Genomic DNA, 17117 nt, shown 5'->3' on the forward strand with positions numbered 1-17117 from the left:
AACAGTGATGGATTCTTCTTCCCCTCGCTGTAAACACTGTATTTCCCAGGATTCCCTACCCCACAACACAAAGGGCACCCAGGACAGGCATGGGGGCATCCCACTATATACAGTACCGTGGCTGCCTGGGGAATCCTCCCGGACATGAGCTGGAAGAGAGTCTGCAGGGGATCGTTGAGAGCCAAAGAGCTAATGAAACTGAGGACAAATGAGAGAACTGTCATCAATCCACTGTTTGGGATTCCCAGACCAAGTGGAGGAAATGATGTTTGTTCACTTTGGATGCAGAAAATAAAGGTATTTTTCAGCTTTTCAAGATGCTACATTTCTGAAAATAAGAGCTTTTCTCTGCTGCAAACCCTGGGTCACCACAACAATATTAATAATAATAGTACTATAGGAATAACAATAATAATAATTTGCATAGCACTTTAAGACTAACAAAACACTTGACATAGGTTATTTCGTGTGCTTCTAATAACCACCCCATGAAGTAGGTGCTCTAATTGTCCCCATTTTACAGATAAGGAAACCAATTCCAGTTAATCCGGTATTATTTATGCTCAGAAGAGAACTATCTGCCTGGAATTTCTCCTCTTTGGCATCGAGATCTGAGCCTCTTTTTTGAGCCAGCTTATTTCATGCCAAGAACCACAGCAGGCTCCCTAACCCAGAAATCTCTCAGTTCTTCCAACTCCATCTTGTGGTTCTTCTGCAAAGCAGTCCTCACCCTCCTCCTCCTCAGCCACCCATCCACCACTGACTGCTTTTACGCTCTCTGGGCCAAATGATAGGTCTGGATGTCAATTTTTTTCCCTCTTTCCTATCTCATCATGAGCATAAAGCTGCCCAGGCTTGTAATTCTGCACTCACGAGCACTAAATGACCATTATCAATAAGCAAAGAGGCGTGGAGCAGAGACCAGAAATTATCCTACTGATGACAAACTGCAGAAAATGCTTAACAAGGATATAATAAGGTCTATGGCTGATTTGAGATTTAAGGATATTCTGTGGGAGATATTTTTCACAACTCACTGAGTCCCATCAAAAAGCAATGGCCCAAAACAAAGAGCTGAATCAGCGACCAGCCTGCAAACGTGGGAGTGGTGGGATGCTCAGCATTAATACCCAAAAGGCATTATTTCCCAGAAGAGCATCGCTTTGTTTTTTTTAATATCACCCTGATATTGGGAGGTTGAAGCTCTTTTAATGATATCATTTTGGAACTCTTAGTCCCTTTGAATTTCTCTGACATATTTCTCTGATCCCATAGGACAGCTGGGGAAATAAAGGGATTTAAAGTGTAGATGCTAGTAGGTTAATCACTGGATCTTAAAAAATATATATTACAAATAATCCCTTCTTTTTTTCTTCTTAAACCCTTACCTTCTGCCTTAGTAATAATTTAAAGCAAAAGAACAGCAAGGGCTAGGCAATTAGCATTAAGTGACTTGTCCAGGGTTACATAGCTGGGAAGGTCACATTTGAACCCAGGACCTCCTGATTCCAACCTGGCACTTTATCCACTGTGCTACCTAGCTGCCCCTCCAACAATCCCTTTCTTTTCAGCCTTCCTGTGAGATAGGACCAATTGAAATTAACACTGGGTTGGCTTCATAGATATAACCAAGGGGAGACAAGCCCTAAAGCATAATCTTCTTCCCCACTTAGTTTTTTGAAACTGTTACTAAGATTTTTTTTTTTTTGGCAAGCAGAAAGGGTCAGAATAGCTGAACAGGGTTCTCTTCAAATGGTCTTGTTTTATCTGTAGTTGAGAAATCGACCGAAAATGAATTTGTGTCTGTTCACAATAAAAAAAAAAGACACTATGAAAAATGTACATCATTATTTTTTAACCCTTTCCTTCCATCTTAGAGCTGATACTCGATATGGGTTCCAAGGCAAAAGAGCCATAAGGGCTAGGCAATTGGAGTTAAGTGACTTGTCCAGGGTCACACAGCTAGAAAGTGACTAATGCCATATTTGAACCCAAGATCTTCCATCTTCAGGTCTGGCTCTCTGTCTACTAAGCCACCTGGCTGTTCCGTGTGCATGATTATTATTTCCTGTAATACTGAATTCTCTTGTGTGATTAGAAAGTCTTGAACCCTTGGACTTCATCTCCCAGAATCCCTTTCCCTTCATCCTCACATTTGTGTTGTCATGTGTGTATATAGTTCTGAAACTCTACCCTAGCTCGCTCTCTTTTTCCCACGTGCATGGCTGGGAAAGCTGGTTTTACTCAGCCTCTTTACTTCAAATTATTATTAATAAAATCTTATTAAGTATAATACTTGGAGTCATTGGATATTAATTTTTAATCTCACACTCTCCCCTTGCCCTTCACACACTCACAATCTTATAGGTAGGACAGGTGCCCTGACTAGCAAACACAGGTTCCAACATACCCACTCATCACCCAGCTGTACGTCCTCGGGTCCATCTTGCTGGATAAAAAGAGGGCATGGCCCCACAGATGGTTCCTCATGGCCCATTCCAGAGCTTCCTAAAATCAAGAACGGATCTGGATCAGAATGAACCTATTTGACACGCCACTACCCAAAAATGGTATTTCTTTGCTTTTTTTTTTTAATTTCTATTTCTTTGTATTTTCTTTCACCAGACTCAAGGTAAAGCAGTGATATGGCACAGTGCCCGGAGTAAAACACTTGGAATCCAGAAGACCTGAATTTGAATCCTGCCTCAGATACCCCCTAACTGAATGATCTTGAGCAAGTCACTTCACTTCTCTGTGCCTCAACTTCCTCTCTGTAAAATGGGAATAATAATGCTGCCTCTCTTACAAGGTTGGAGGGAATAATCAAATTGGTTTACATATATAAAGTACTCTGTAAAGCCCAATATTAGCTACTATTAGTAGTTGAACAAGTCATCAGGTCTTTTAGAACCTCACATATTGATACCAAAGTGGGTGGGAGGGGGGGAAACCTGTCTGGCACATAATCGACAATAAATAATTGTTCCCACTCTTCACTCTGCCTCCCCTATGTGAGCAAAAGGAGGGAATAATCAATAGCATGTAGACAGTATTGCACAAATATTACCTCATTGGAACCTCCCAACAACCCTGAAGGACAAGTGCTTTTATTTTTCTAGATGAAGAAACCGAGCTGGGCAGAGTTCAGAGACTTGCCTGGTAAGTGTCTGAAACCAGATGTAAACTCAGGTCTTCCTGACTCCAGCCATGGTGCTCCGTCCACTGAGCCACCTCGCTGATTATTTCTTCCACTTATTTGCTCCTCCCCCACCTCCACTTCTCAAGAACCAAGAGTCTATGAGGCTATCATTTTTAATGCCTGGCGAGCAGCTGGTGGCGAGTCTCCAAACGGAGCCAATTATAACATCCTTGACCTTGGCAAAGGCCAAAAATTCTTTCTCTGTCTAAGACATGAGAAGTGGAGAAGGAGGTACCGAGTGCTCTAACTTTCATCCTAATGCTTAGACCTGCTCCTCAAACAATGATACCAAAAATAGTATCCGTGGGCCCCGACCCACAGAGACTGTGTTGATTTGTTAAATTAATAATGTATAAAGGCTGCATGCTCCAACGGCTACCAACAGGGATGATATTCACACCTCTCTAAGGCCAAATCAATCATGCCAATGACTCCGTGAGGGAGGAAATATATCTAGCTTTCCTGAAGGTGTAGATTCATTCAACAAATATTTATTGAACGGTGGATGTGTGTAAGGCACTGGGCTGGTATTATTCATTATTTCCTTAATGCCAGGAAAATTTGTCATTTGGGGACAGTTATGAGCTAATGAGTTAATTCTGCCTCCAGGTGAAAAGAAATTGATCGCCCTAAACAACTCCCCATTTAATGGACAGACAGACAGAGACAGAGACAGAGAGACAGAGACACGGAGACAGAGAGAGGCATAGAGACAGAGAGAGACAGAGGGACAGAGACAGAGAGAAACAGAGAGAGAGAGGCAGAGAGACAGACAGACAGAGAAGAGAGAGAGGCAGAGAGAAAGAGAGACTGGCTCAGTCATGAGATCCTCTGAAGGAATGCCTATAATGTCCCCTCCCAAAAAATAATAATAATTTTAATTTTTACTAAAGTCTCATATCTAGGCTGTTTTAAAATTAAAACTCCTTGTGGGATTTGGGCAAAAAAAAATTAGAGATTACTTGCCTTCTTTCTTCCATAAAAGAGCAGTTTAGTGAACTTCTCGATAATCTGGGCTTTGGTCTCTATGCTGGGTGGGATCTCACCAGTGAGAAGGTTGGGTGTCCCAGATCTCGGTACTGGCCAATCATCATCAGTCAAGTTGATCAAGTTAGCAACTGGGGCTTGTCTCTTATATTTTTCCAGCTTCTTGCAGTCTTGCATCAACAGCTCAGCTACATCTGACCCCACCATTGACTTCGGAGCAAAGAGAATTACAGGTCATGAGACCAAGAGCAAGAGCCCAGCAACAGACTATGTTGTTCCCAATCTGTGGTTCCAGTTAAGAAAAGAATGGCAGGGGGGTCTTTTTTTTTTTAAAGATCTTTTTTTAAAAGATCTACATAATAAGAGAAAAGTTTATTTCTTCTACCTTCCTCAACTCAGCCCCAATACATACCATTGCATGTGAGCAATGCTTCTCATCATAAAGCCCTTCTTCAGCATCCTTCTCCACTAACATTGTTGATACTAGTCATGACTTCTCTAGAAGATTGTCAAGAACAAGTGATAACTTTCACAGGGATTGTTACTTGGCTGGACCATTATTCATGCACGAGGTATGCCCAGTGGAAGAGTTCACATATTTAAATTGGAATTTGCATGGAATGGAGCATAGAAGATCAGCCTTGGGGTTCAGAAGACCTTGGCTGAAGTCCTGCCTCTGATGTTTTCTAACTATGAGATGAGAAAAAGTCATGTAACTTCTCAGTGATGCAATCAACCCTCTAAAACTATGCATAACAGCTGAGTTGCCAGCTTCTATCAGCAAAGGGAGTTCCCACACCAGGAATTCCCTAATTTGATGAATTTGCAGATCTAGATCAAAAATAACAAATAATTTATATACATTGTTTTTCTCCCAGAACAATTCCTTGTTTCTAATATTTTGCCATAAATATCCATGAAATTAACTCAGCTTTATCCAAGCCAGAATACTAAAAATCCAGCCCTTCCATTCCCATCTGCCCTAAGTAGAGTTGAGTGTCTACATACTCCATTCTGACGACAAAGGAGGACCAGCAACTTCCAGAGCAGGGCCAAGTCTCTACCACTTGGTGTCTCAGCCTTGCAACTCAAAGCTGCCTTCTGCTGGCAAAAGAGCATCACATCCACCTTGTGCACATCTTCCCTGTGGGAGCAACCCAAGAAGTAGAGTCAGTCTTAAATTCTAGAATTCAAGGGAAGATACTTAGGATTCTCTAGAACTGATGAAAGATGCCTTGGGGAAGGAAGCACCTCTCTAAAAGCCTGGCCACATAGATCAGGAGGAGGAGTCTGGATACAAGAAAGTTATCACCTCAAGGAAGGAAGGTAGACTTTGGTTTATTAGCTCATAAAGGATATTCAAGCTTAAGGAAATCATAGAAACTAACCCCTATTTCCCAGATGAAGAAACTGAGTCCTAAAGAGATGAAGGAATTTGCTTAAGCTCACCAAGCTAGGTAATGACAAAGATGAAATGTGAATCTAAATTTCCTGACTCAAAATGCAATGATGTTTCCATCATTCCCTTTTTTCTTGTGTCATAAAAAACAAAGCTTTAATATACTTGGAACTAAAGGAGAATGCCCCGTGGTCATAGAAATATTCTTTTTTTTCCCTCTTGGAATGCACATTGAGCTGAGAAAAATAATCACTAAAATAGGAAAGCTCCAATTCAGTCCTACAGAGGGCAGATGTGCCCACTCATACTAATTTGACTATTGAATTCCATCATACATCTTCTCCCTAGTGAAACCCATTGCTTTAAGGCTTTTCAAAAAAAAACACTAATTCATTTGTTGGCAGTTTCCCAAAATCCACTCTGACAATAGTGTGCTCTTCTAATATCCATTAGCTTTTATTTAATTTTATTTAATTTATCCATTAACTCATATGAAGCCATAGAATTTCCTTGAGGTGATCTCTGAAAATTTTAATTGATTTTTTCCATAGATGATCTCTTCCTCTAAAAAAATAAGAATTTTCCCAGTCATAGGTAAAAACATTAATTTTTTAGAATTTTGAGTTCAAATTCCCTCCCTTCCCCCTTTTCCAAAACAGTAACCAATTTGATATAGGTTATATATATATATATATATATATATATATATATATATATATATACAATCATGCAAATCATTTCCATATTAGTCATGTTGTAAATGAAAACACAGTATAAAAAGAAACATGAAAAAATGAAAATGATCTCTTCCTTTTAAATCTGTTTTGTTGTTCTCTTTAGCTGTCCAATGATGAAATCGATATGAACGATAACACATTTGGCATTGTCCCATAGTACAAAGGCTTTTGCTTCGTTATCCATTATTGAACCTTTTCTTCAAGGGAAAATCAAGATAAATACAGATAGCTGCCCAAGAAGTATATGAGCCATGAACAGAAAGGATTAGCTCGTAGCTAATTAAGAAGACTTACTCAGAAAGTCCTACAGGAATTTTACCTGATCAGCGGTCCTGAGAAAGCTCTTAGCTCCTCTTGTTCCCCAGTGTCATTAAGGAGAACCTGGAAAACAGAAGTAGATTTCCTCTGCCCATCTAATGCCCTATTCCACCTGGGCCAGTATGTGGAAAGCTTTTGTTCCATCTTCCTTAACTAATCTTCAGGGAAAATTATTGAAAAACTTATTTTGGAACATTTTGCTAAGTAGCAAAAATCTCAACTCAGAACAAAATGCTAAAAGCAGCAACTGGTCTTTTAATAAATGAAGACAAAACATTGTAGAAAGCAGAATTTGATATCTGAAAACCTAGGCTTTGGATTCTAGTTTTGCCATTGAAGTTTCTAGTTGGTTGGTGGAATAATAGATTATAGATATTATAGAAAAATGAGTACATAGGCAAGCCACTTACTCTATTGGCACCTCGGTTTCCACATCTGTAAAATGGATAGCTAACACTTGTACAATTCACTTCAAAGGGCTGTCATAGGCTTAATTGTATTATCTGCAATGTAAAGTATCTCAAATATAAAGAGAGTAGGACAGGAAGTTCAAAACCTTCCAACTTGGGATTATAAGAAATTACATTCCAAAATGAAGAGGACCTTATGGGTCATCTAGTCCAACCCCTTCATTTTACCTATGGGTAAAAATTTAGTTAATGGACAAACCAGAATTTGAATCCAGGTCCTTTGACTCCAAATACAGAATTCTTTCCCTGGTACCATATTTGAAATGGAGCATCCTGCTTCCTATCAAAGAGGCCTTACTAGGTGATGATGATCACAGCTCCTTGTGATTAACCACTAAGTAAGCAATTAAACTTGTAGGGCACTCAACTAAACTATAATGCTTGGCCAAGAATGGAACTCTAAGGGTATTCTAAGGAACTCAGTTGGGTGGCTTAGTGGCTAGAAAGCCAAGCCTGGAGACAGGAAGTTCTGGTTTCAAATATGGCTTCAGACTTTTCCTAGATATGTGACCACAGATAAGTCACTTAACACCAATTGTCTAGCCCTTACTACTCTTCTGTCTTGCAACAGATTGATTCCAAGACAAAAATTAAATGTTAAAAGAAAAACTGAAACTCCACCTAGTTCAGTTTCTGTGAGTTAGAATGATTTAGTGTGGTCATTTAAATTTAGAATACCACCAGGCTGGAACATGGCCTCTGGATCCAGTTGAAAAACTGAAATATATTTCTGTGCTAAGCAGTGAGCTCGTAATGTGACAAGGGAAACCTAGGTCTAAGCTAGTATGGGATGGTAGGTAGAATACTATCTGGAAATTAGGAAGACCTGAATTCACATCCTCCCTCTCATGATTTCTAGTAATATGGTGATGGACAAATCATTAAAACTCTCACAATCTTAATTTATGAACCTGTAAAATGATGATGCTTTTCAAAATGGCACCTGCCTTGGTCATGAGGTTCAAATGAGATAATCTGCATAAAGTATTTTGCAAACTTGAAAGCACTATAAATGTCAATCATTATAATTATTAGACCCAGAGAAGAACCCAATCTAAAAGAAGAGAAGGGAGAAAGCATTTGTTAAACATCTATTATGTGCCCAGCACCGTGCTAAAGAGTTTACAAATATTTTCTAATTTGATGAGCCAAAAACTGCTTTTTCCCATGAAAGTCAATTATCATGATCTTTGAACACATGTTGGCAAGCAATTCAGACTGAGGGGAGTGTAAGGAGAAGTTAAGAGCAGCAAAGTACCCAACATGTCTCCATAATGGGGAATTCTAACAATTTTACCTCCAAACTGTGTACTTCCACAAGTGCTGTCTGTCCATCGGCTGGATAGTTGGGACACACCAGTATCAACTGACCTCCTGGCCCAAAGCAAACGGGTGTATGAGGGATGAAGAACTTCATAGGGTCCACAGGTCCAACTGCTGCGTCTTCTAGCCAAAGAGATCATCATTGTTAGACACTGGAGGTTTGGGTTATAGTAGGTTATTATGGAAATGTCATCTGGGGCAAGATTCTGGATGGACTAGAAAATTAGACAGGATTGAGAACTGGAAGGAACTTGACTCTAGAACAGGGTTGGGGTGGGTGGTAATCTATTTTTTTGTTTGTAATTGTTTTATATCACTGACCCCCATTAGCCATCTGGAGAAGTCTATAAATGTTTTCTCAGAAAAAAAATGCTTAAAATGTATAAAATAAAATACATCACACTACAAAGGAAACCAATTATGTTGAAATGCAATTATCAAAATATGCTATATTTATCTTAGTCTATGAGTTCTTCCAGTTCAAGAACCCTTTTTGCTGTGTCTGTCTGTCAGTGGGGGGGGGGGGTGAGATTCCAGTACTTCCAAAGTACTTAGCCCATAATACTTACTTAATAAATGGTTGTTGAATAAAAGTTCACAGACTTCAGGTTTAGACACCCTACTTTAGAAATTCTAAAGACCAAGTCTATTCCAAACATGTTACAAAGTTTAGATGACCAGTCCTAAATAATAGGCAACAAGTTCTTTTTTCTAATCAATATAGAAATTTAGCACCAGCCTGTATCCTCTTTCTTCTTTCCCTCCGTGGTTACTATATTGTTATGATTAAATTTCTCTGAAGACTGATCTTAATTTATAATTAATTAAATTTTTAAAAGCAGACCAGAGAAATAAAAGGCACCAGCAATATGTTGCTGGTTTCTCCCTTGTCTCCAGAGAATTTTAATCATAACAGGAGGAAGAAAGCTCAAGTTGCCACAAAACATGCAAAATCTCTGGTTCTTGAGAATCCATTTCTCTGAGAATTTATCATCTTAGAAAAGTCATTTTGTTTTGTGGATGACATTCACCTCCTCCATTCCTTCCTCTTCTGGAAGTCTCTTTTTTGGTAGATTTTCTCATCTAGGAGGAGAAGGAGGAGAAGGAGAAGGAAGAAGAGGAAGGAGAAGGAGGAAGAGGAAGAGGAGGAGGAGGAAAAAGAGGAGGTGGAGAAGGAGCAGTAGAAGACCTTTAACTATCTCATGTCCCATCCAACTGGACAATCATTCAAATACCAAACACAAAACAGCTAGAGGCAGCACCACCCTCTAAGAATGGACAATACTGTCTTCATTATACAGGTAATTAGAGGACAAGAGATGGGAGCCTCAAATTAACATCATTATTGAAATTCATGCTATGGAAGGCCAAGAGTTTGGCCAATTGAGAAGACTTATTAAGCACTTACTTTATGCTAGATGCTATTATAAGCAGAAGGGGTAGAAAGACAAAATAAAAAATAATTCCTGCCCTCAAGAAGCTTATATTTTACTAGGGAATTCAAAGACTTTTTCTACATGAAGCAGATGCCTGGTCTCTCTAGGTAAGCATAGGTTCTTAACAGACAGATGTCACCGCTCCATCTGCTCTGATAGTTACTTGTTTGAACAGGACTCCAAGTCTTGAAAGGGGTAGAATCATATTGATTAGGAGAGTCCAACATGTACTGGCTTAGCTCGTAGCTGCTGGAGCTAAGACCCGACTCCTTATACTGCTGGAGCAAACTGGACTCGCTGGCCAATGGTAGCTGGAAATTTAAAAAAAAAGTGATAATAACAATTAACATTTATTAAATACCTGCAATGTGCCAAGCACTGTGCTAAGCACTGAACAATGGAAATACATTAGGATGATAGTACTACATCATTTAAATAGAATATCATAAAGACCTCTCCCTCCTAATGGCTCATTTAGGAAAACCCAAATTTCAGTTCCCCTATAAATACTCTGATAGTGAAAAGATTACTAGGTCAGAAAAGAGTTAAATCCATCAGCAAATATTTACTGAGCTAGACACTGTAAAGCAACAGCCTTAAGCTCAAATAGAAATTGGAACCATGGAGCAGCTACGTGGTTCAGTGGATAGAAAGCCAAGCCAAGAGATGGTAGGTAGAGTTCAAATATGGCCTCAGATGCTTCCTAGCTATGTGACTTAATCCCAATTGCTTAGCCCTTTCCACTCTTCTGCCTTTGGAACTGATACTGAGAATCAGTTCTAAGACAGAAGGTGTTTGAAGAAAAAAAGAAAGATCCGAGTCACTAATCCATACATAAGCATCCTTGTGGGGGATACGTATCAACTATAGTTTTAAAATGTTATCTCTTATTTATTGTAGTTTAATTTATTTTGTTAAAAATATTTAACTTTCTTATTTTTTCAGTATTAAATTATGATGTTAAATATTGAAATATTAAACTGATATTTGTTAAACATTTTAATCTGGCTCTTGCCAGACTCGGGAGTGGACCACAGGTTTGACCACTCTACTATAAAAGATTCAGAACCATAAGGCATATTCTTTGACCTTCGGAAACCTCTAACCTGATAGAGGAGATAAAACCAATACACAGGAAACCATATAAAACAGAATAGGAAGAGAGCACCAGAATCTTTGGAACCAACAAAAAGAGCCATAGGCATTCCATGGAGAGGGTCCATAATAGCCAGGGTAGACAGCATGCGTGACATTTTCTTCCTGCCTAAACTAGAATATTCCAGTAGCTCACGGATCCCCAAGAACAAACTTCCAGCCTACTTGAGTTCAAGGGCAAGAGGCCAATTCAATTCAACTCCACAAACACGTATTGCATGCTTACTGAGTGGTTCTCCAAGGTTCCCCAGAACACTACCACCACACTGCCAATTCTCTGGGTCCTTGTTAGGCATGCCTCACATTGTATAGAACTTAAACAGTATCTCCCAACTCTCCCTAGTGTTGTCTTTTATCACACAGAGAATAATAATATGCTGTGAGCAAAAGAGAAAAGTGTGAGAATCCCTGGTCAATTATGAGCCAGGTCCTATGCTGGAAAGGCACTAGAAATACTAAATCAAAAAGAAAATAGTCTGTGCCTTCAACCTTACATTTTACTAGAGGAAAACAGCCTGCACATAGGACCAGAATTAGTAAATATTTAATAAGGGTCTATTAGATGCCAGGCAGCTGGCAAGGTGGGTCAGGAGTCAGAAAGACATCAGTTCAAAGTCAACCTCAGAAACTTACCAGTTATATGACCCTGGACAAGTGGCTTAACCCCCTTTGCCTCAGTTTCCCAATCTGTCAAATATGCTGAGGAAAGAAATGGCCAACCACTCCACTGTCTTTGCCAATAAAAGCCCCCAATGAGTCACAAAGAGTTGGACACTGAATACAACACTGTGCCAGGCAATGTGCTAATCTCTGGGAATAAAAAGAAAGGCATAAGATAGTTCCTGCCTTCAAAGGGATCACAATCTAATGGGAAAATGAACATAGAAAGGAACTGAAGATATCCAGGGGAAGAAGAAGGTTTAAAGAGAAGTAAATACAATTTTTTTAACTTAAACTGGTGCTTTCAGCAGTATGGGATACTTCTTCTCCCGGAGCAAATCAGTACCCTCTCTGTCACTTAGTCTTAGAGAACTGTTAGAGGCATTAAAGGCTTAAGTGACTTGTTCAGGGTTACCCAAGCAGTATATGCCAGAGATGGGATTTCACTTCAGGTCTTCTTAATTCCAAGGCTAGAATTTCTGGCAAAATACTCCTGCTTTGGGCAATCAAGTTGGAAGACTTTATATCTGGAATTCATAATAGAGGACTTTGATCAAGCCGAAAGTGGCCAGGAATTTGCAGTATGTTAGCTGCTGGACAGTCAAAAAGACATATAAAGACATGTATAGTGAGAAGGAAAGCATTAGCTTCTCAACTGTGACACCTCAGGTCAAGAACCTCCATGTCCCTGATGCTTAGTTACCTCATTGGACCCTTCCAGCTTGCTATGCTGTAGGTCTTCTTCCCCAGGCTTTTCTTGCCCAGCAGAGTCAGAAACTGAATTTTCTTTGTACATATCATAACTTTTAGACCTGCATCAGGAAAGACAAAACATGGTAAGAAAACAGCATAAAGTGGTAACAAATAAGATGGTATTTTTGTTGAAGCATTACTGGCCAAAAGAGGAACCAAATGACCCTAGATACAGAGTAAGAAAAGACCTAAGAAGTCATCTATTGCAACCCTTTTATCTAAGGGATAAAGAAATTGAGACCCCAGGAGATTCAGTGCCTTGCCTAAAAGTCACAAAAGTCAATAAGCTTCAGAGGTTGAGATTTGAACCTAGGTTCACTGATTTCAGAGCTGGGTTTTTTTTTAAAACCTTTACCTTAAACTGATACAAAAATTGGTTCCAAAGTAGAAGAATGGTAAGGGCTAGGCAATTGAGGTTAACAATTTAGATAAATATCTGAGGAAGTATTTTTAGGAAGTATTTAGAACATTTATAAAGTATTTGAGGCCAGATTTGAACCCAGGTGCTCCCACTTCCAGACTTGGCATTCTTCTCTCTGTGGTACCCATGTGCCCCTGTTCTTTACATCATACCAATTTTCTTTAATAAAGATGTTGTCCCTCATTGGCTATCATCACATAACAATTTAATAAATAAAAAGAAACTCCATCTGCTTGGTAGAGTGTCCTAAAAGTGATAAATTAGCCTGTAGAAAGGTCTTCTGCTCTATTGGCCCAAGTAGACTAGTTCTCTTAGCTTAAATAATTTGAGAGGGACTCTGCGGGATGAGGACAAAAAGTACAGACGAGGTTCTTTCCCTTTTCCTTTCCTCTTACACCCTGGAATCTCTCCATTGTTCCATTCTCCATCCCAGAAGCAGGTAAGATGGTAAAACATCTTTGATACTATAGACCCAGAACCGGAGAAGCATCCTAGTCCCAGATCATGTCTAACCATGAGAATATTATAGAGACCAGATCAATTCAGATAATAAGAACTGGGCACCAGATCTGTGCTTTTATTATTATAAGGAATTCCTTGGTTGGAAATTCCCTTCATCAATTGTATAAATGGAGATTTTGAGCCTTTGGACTTCATCTCCCAGAAGTCCCTTAGTTTTTCCCAGGGTTCCATTTTCCTGCGACCCCACATTTTGCATGATTGTATTTAAGCTCTGTATTTGTCCTCTCCTTTGAATCTGTGACAGGGCTGAAGTCAGACAGTTCTTTTACTTTAGTTATTATTAATAAAACTTTATAAAATATAATAGTTATTGATTATTAATTTTAAAAACCTCATCAGTGTAAATCAAGACTTTCTCTACAATGGATAATCTTGCAGAATTATCTCCTTTCCTCAAGGTAGATCAAGATAGATCAAGACTTTCTCTACCATTTATAATGTTACAGAATTATCTAGAGCGGAGGTGTCAAACTCATAGCTCCTTGCTGTAGTGCTTACAGAACCAAACTAAGATGTAGTGTGGGGGGGGGGGGGGCAGATAGGTGGCTCAGTAGCCAAACTTGGAGACAGAGGTTCAAATTTGACTTTAGACACTTCTTACCTATGTGATCCGGGGCAAGTCACTTAAACCCAATTGCCTAGTCTTGGAAATGATACTTAGTATTGATTCTAAAACCAAAGGTTAAAAAAAAAAACTCCTACGTTTTCCATTTTCTTACACCTTACACTCCCCATCTGCCTATCTGGGCCAACAAGTCCCAAAGATCTCTCTGATTCAACGGCATTGGCCTCCTTGCTGTTCCTCAAACATAACATTCTAAGAGCATTTCCATTGCCTGTCCCCCGTGCCCAGAAAATTCTCTTTCCTCATCTCTACCACCTGGTTTCTCTTTTTCCTTCATATCTCAGCTATGGCCCCACCTTTTGCAAGAGGCATTTTCCAGTCCTCCTAAATCTTGGTGTCTTCCCTCTGAGATTGTGCCTAATTTATCCTATAGATATCTTGCTGTACACAGTTGTTTTCTTATCTCTCCCCTATAGACTGGAAGGAGGGATTTTTTTTTTTGCCTTTCCATCTCCAGAATTTATCACAATGCCTACCACACAATGGGCATTTAATAAATGCTAGTTGACTAACAGACTAGACAGGTACAAAATTGGCCTTGAAGTTGAGGGAAGAAAGCATTCTTTGTCCTAAGGTTCGCTTGAGGCACTCACACTCTGTTGCCACACTTACCGAAACTGGATTTCACCATTTGTTCCAAATGGGCTGCTCCGTCTTTCCTCATGGTAGTCACTGTAGGGGTTTTGGTCCCTATAATCTCCATGCCTGGTGTAGGGACTCCCCTGCCTTGGAACTACAGCCAGAGGAAAAAAGAGAACAAAGACAGTTCTGTTTCCTGGCAGGTCAGAGCTGATGTGTTTGCTTTCTCAGAAGCAGGGTACCTAAAGAATGCACCCAAAAGCATGCTTGAGAACCACAAGGTGGATTTATTTGAATGAGGAGAAGGCTGGGGGTGCTAGCTCCCAACACACAATTCATTATCCCCCACAGACTATTAAGAGCACCAAATTATATAATGGCAGAGAGAAGAAGACAGAGGTGGGACGTATGTCTGCATGTGTGCAGGCTGCACCAAAACAGACTCCTTCTCCTCTCTAACAGTCAAAAGCTGCCTGTAGCACCCACTCACCCTCAACTGGATATGCTATTCACCAATCCATAACTGTGGGGTTTAAATTTTCCCACATATGAACAATGGCTAGAGTTGTGAGTCTCACCCACAAACCAAGACTTCAGTATTTATTGGATAGGGGATGAGTTCTAGTCTTCTGAAGAAAATGATGGTGAAGACCACTGGTTCAGTTAATGAGGCCACTGTCTACTAATGAGGCTTAAGTCAAATATTTGGTTCCATTGTCGTTTGGCTACCCTTTTCTCAGATTCTGGTCTTGGCTATAAGCACTCTTAGGGGGATGGACCAAGACAATTCATCACCATTATTATGAAAATAAATTAAGGGACATGGCTTAATGATGGTGGATCCATAGCATTGTCTTAGTATGCAAAGGGCAACAGCTTCCCTGGATGCATCCTTCAAGATTCTCTTGGGACAATAAAGAAAAGAAGATGCCTGCTTTCCTCTCTTGGGTAGGTTACCACGGCACAAGGCTGCCAAGCTTAGCTATGTTGGCGAGTCCCAAGCCCATCTGCCTATCTGAGCCAGTAACAAATCCCAAAGACTTTTCCCATCCATACCTCGTTCTTCTTTCAGTAGGTGTGGGTGTCCATGATAATAACTTCCATAGGTATAGTCTTCCCTTTTGTTTATAGGAGGATGATTCTGATATGGATTCTCATATCCTGACCTGAAATGTCACAATGTCACACACACACACACACACACACACACACACACACACACACACACATTTAAAAAAATAAAAAATAACAATGAAAGAAAGCAAGTCAAGATGAAAAGAAGAAATTGTGGTCTAGTACAGGAAGAAAATACAGGTCTGTGACTCGAGGGTGAGATCCTCTTGGAATTATGACCTGAATAAAGTTTAGGACCAGGGTGAGAACAAGACCCAAAGTCAATGTTCAGGAAAATTTAAGGTTTCAAAGGACCTCAAAGGTCCTTCAAAGATCCTCATGACAACCCCCTCCTTTTACAGAAGAGAAAAATAAGATCCAGGGAAATGAGGTGACCTTTCCAAAGACACTCTGACTTTTATGTTAGTAAAACTGTAAGATAAAAATACTGTGTTTATCTCTACCATCATTCAAGTCAAGAGTGCTTTTAAAAGTTTCTTTTTAAAACCCAGAAACTACTGTGGGGGTCTTCCAAGGAGCAGCTAGGTGGCTCAGTGGATTGAGAGCCAGGCCTTGAGATGGGAGGTCCTGGGTTCAAAACTGGCCTCAGACACTTCCCAACTGTGTTACCCTGGGCAAGTCACTTGATCCCCATTGCCTAGCCCTTACCACTCTTCTGCCTTAGAATCAATACACAGTAGTGATTCTGAAAGGGAAGGGAAGGGTTATAAAAAAAAAGAAGAAATTGGGGTCTTCTAGATAAGCTGGACCTTGCCTTTCATATTGAGGCTGAATTCTAAGGACTCCTAAGGCTTTCCCACCTATCCTACTGTAGATCCCTAAGGATTATGAGCCTTTCCATCCATTTCAAAACTGGACTTTCCTATAGTAGTCTTTCCCTACTCAGAATATGAGCTCTTGAAAAGGGGAGACTCTCTCCCTTTGTTATTTGTATTCCTAGCACTTAGCTGAGTACTTCCCACATAATAATCTTTTAATAAATGCTTTTCCATTCAATTTCCATTCTATTCTTTTCCTCCATGACAACACAAAAGGATGACACCCTAGGAGACCTTATCCTGTATAAACCTTATCTGAGACAATTGAATTCAATAAGCATGTGGCAGTGGGCACAATGATGTATAAGAATTCAATTTATGGTCATTGTTTAAATAAATATAAAAGATGAAGAACTGAAATAAGCATTTGGGTCAGGCCACTTTATATGTGTTTATTCCCTCACCTCCTCAGTTCTTAACCTGCCATCCTTTGCAAACTAATAGACCAAGAGAGAACAAAATAAAGATTATTAGTCACTAGCCTTACTCATCTGAAATATGAGTATTATTTTATATTTTTGCCACAAGTGCTTTGCAATAATTTCAACTGAGGCTACGGACAAGTTATTAGTACATTACCA

At 39.7% G+C, this 17117-nt stretch overlaps 1 protein-coding gene across 7 annotated transcripts in view; it reads right to left on the bottom strand.

Annotated features, from left to right (window-relative positions):
• SEC16B (SEC16 homolog B, endoplasmic reticulum export factor) overlaps positions 1 to 17117 on the bottom strand; it is a 76100-nt gene that overhangs the window by 35641 nt on the left and 23342 nt on the right. For all 7 annotated transcript variants that reach the window (XM_007480842.2, XM_007480841.2, XM_056815587.1 and 4 more), the window contains 10 exons: positions 15641 to 15750; positions 14618 to 14738; positions 12388 to 12496; positions 10033 to 10180; positions 8408 to 8556; positions 6642 to 6703; positions 5195 to 5330; positions 4166 to 4396; positions 2411 to 2508; positions 117 to 198 (listed from right to left, as the gene is read on the bottom strand). In XM_007480842.2, coding sequence (XP_007480904.2) covers positions 117 to 198; positions 2411 to 2508; positions 4166 to 4396; positions 5195 to 5330; positions 6642 to 6703; positions 8408 to 8556; positions 10033 to 10180; positions 12388 to 12496; positions 14618 to 14738; positions 15641 to 15750 — 1246 coding nt within the window. The remainder of the gene's footprint in view (positions 1 to 116; positions 199 to 2410; positions 2509 to 4165; positions 4397 to 5194; positions 5331 to 6641; positions 6704 to 8407; positions 8557 to 10032; positions 10181 to 12387; positions 12497 to 14617; positions 14739 to 15640; positions 15751 to 17117) is intronic.

Source organism: Monodelphis domestica, chromosome 2 (assembly GCF_027887165.1).
Source record: "Monodelphis domestica isolate mMonDom1 chromosome 2, mMonDom1.pri, whole genome shotgun sequence".
Taxonomy (NCBI): Eukaryota; Metazoa; Chordata; class Mammalia; order Didelphimorphia; family Didelphidae; genus Monodelphis; species Monodelphis domestica.